This window comes from Cariama cristata, unplaced genomic scaffold (genome assembly GCF_000690535.1).
Source record: "Cariama cristata isolate BGI_N322 unplaced genomic scaffold, ASM69053v1 scaffold32751, whole genome shotgun sequence".
Lineage (NCBI taxonomy): Eukaryota > Metazoa > Chordata > Aves > Cariamiformes > Cariamidae > Cariama > Cariama cristata.
The window spans coordinates 1-1231 of record NW_009599193.1 but is presented as its reverse complement, the minus strand read 5'-3'; the positions used below and the strand labels follow the sequence as shown (position 1 = coordinate 1231).

At 63.3% G+C, this 1231-nt stretch overlaps 1 protein-coding gene across 1 annotated transcript; it reads right to left on the bottom strand.

The window, feature by feature from the left end:
- Positions 1-208: 208 nt before the first annotated feature.
- LOC104168872 (kinesin-like protein KIF3C) lies at positions 209-1225 on the bottom strand (the record flags this gene model as incomplete). Its single annotated transcript, XM_009709607.1, has 1 exon — positions 209-1225. A coding segment is annotated over one exon (1017 nt), but the record flags the coding sequence as incomplete, so codon positions are not given.
- Between the last annotated feature and the right edge of the window lie 6 nt (positions 1226-1231).

Below are 1231 nucleotides of genomic sequence, written 5' to 3'. Positions count from 1 at the left end.
CCCGCGGAGGTCCCCGTCTGAGGGCCGCCCCAGCCCACCACTACCCGGGAGCAGGGGGCTGCCCTCGGGCACCCTGCTTGGGCACCTTGCTCGGGAGCCCACCTTGCGTGGGCACCTGCTTGGGACCCGTTCCAGCACCCCACGAGGGGCTGGAGGCGACGCGGTTCTTCCCCCAGCATCACTCACAACGGCGCGGGGCAACACGTACCTTGTACTTGGTGGCCAGCAGCTCCGTGGCCTCCTGCTCCTTCCGCAGATCCTCTATCATCTTCTCCTTCTCCTGCAGCAGCTTCTGCTTCTCCTCGCTCACCAGGCTGTGGTCGTCCTGGATAGCAGCCTTCTCCTCTTCCAGCCTCTCCTTCTGCTCCTTCAGGTAATTCTCCATGTTCTTCTCCAGGCCGTCCTCGTTCTCATCCTCCCCTTCGTTCTCGGCGGCGCTTTCTCCATCCACCGCTTTCTTCCTCCGGCTGCTCCTTCTCCTCTTCTTCCCCAGCATGCCGCGTTTCTCCAGCTGGGCTTTCAGCCGGACGATCTCCTCCTGAAACTCCCGCAGCAAGGTGTCCTTGGGGTCCTCGTTCACCCGGGGCTTGTTCTTGATGTTCTTGGCCCTGTTGGCGAACCTGAGGGTGGAGAGGCTCTCGTCGTAGCTGTGAGAGGCCGGGCCCAAGGTGGCCACCATGATTGTCTTGGCGTTGCCCCCAAGGGAGTCCTGCAGCAGGCGGGTCAGCTTGGAGTCCCGGTAGGGGATGTGCGTGCTCTTACCGTCCACGAGGGCGGAGATGACGTTGCCCAGGGCTGAGAGGGAGAGGTTGATCTTGGAGGCTTCCTTGGGGCGCTCCCCGTGGGCCCCCATTTTGCTCTGGCGCTCGCTGCCGGCCAGGTCCACCAGGTTGAGCTTGCCCACGCGGATTTGCTCCTCGCCGTCCGGCCCCGTCTCGCTGCACTCGACGGTGATGAGGAAGATGGCGTGGGAGCGGGAGCTGTGCTCGTTCATGTTGGTGCTGCCCACGGACCGCGTCTGGCTCCCCAGGTTCATCACGTGCTCGATCTCCTTGACGTTCTTGGTCACGAAGGAGGAGAGGTCCTTGATGTACACCCCCGTCTCGGGGTTCTCCTTCAGCTCCAGCTTCTTGTTCTGGTCCTTGGCGAGGAGGTCCCGGATCTCCTCCTGGTAGATCTCCAGGTAGGAGGCCCTCACCAGGTACTGCTGGTTCTGCGAGCGGGAGATGTG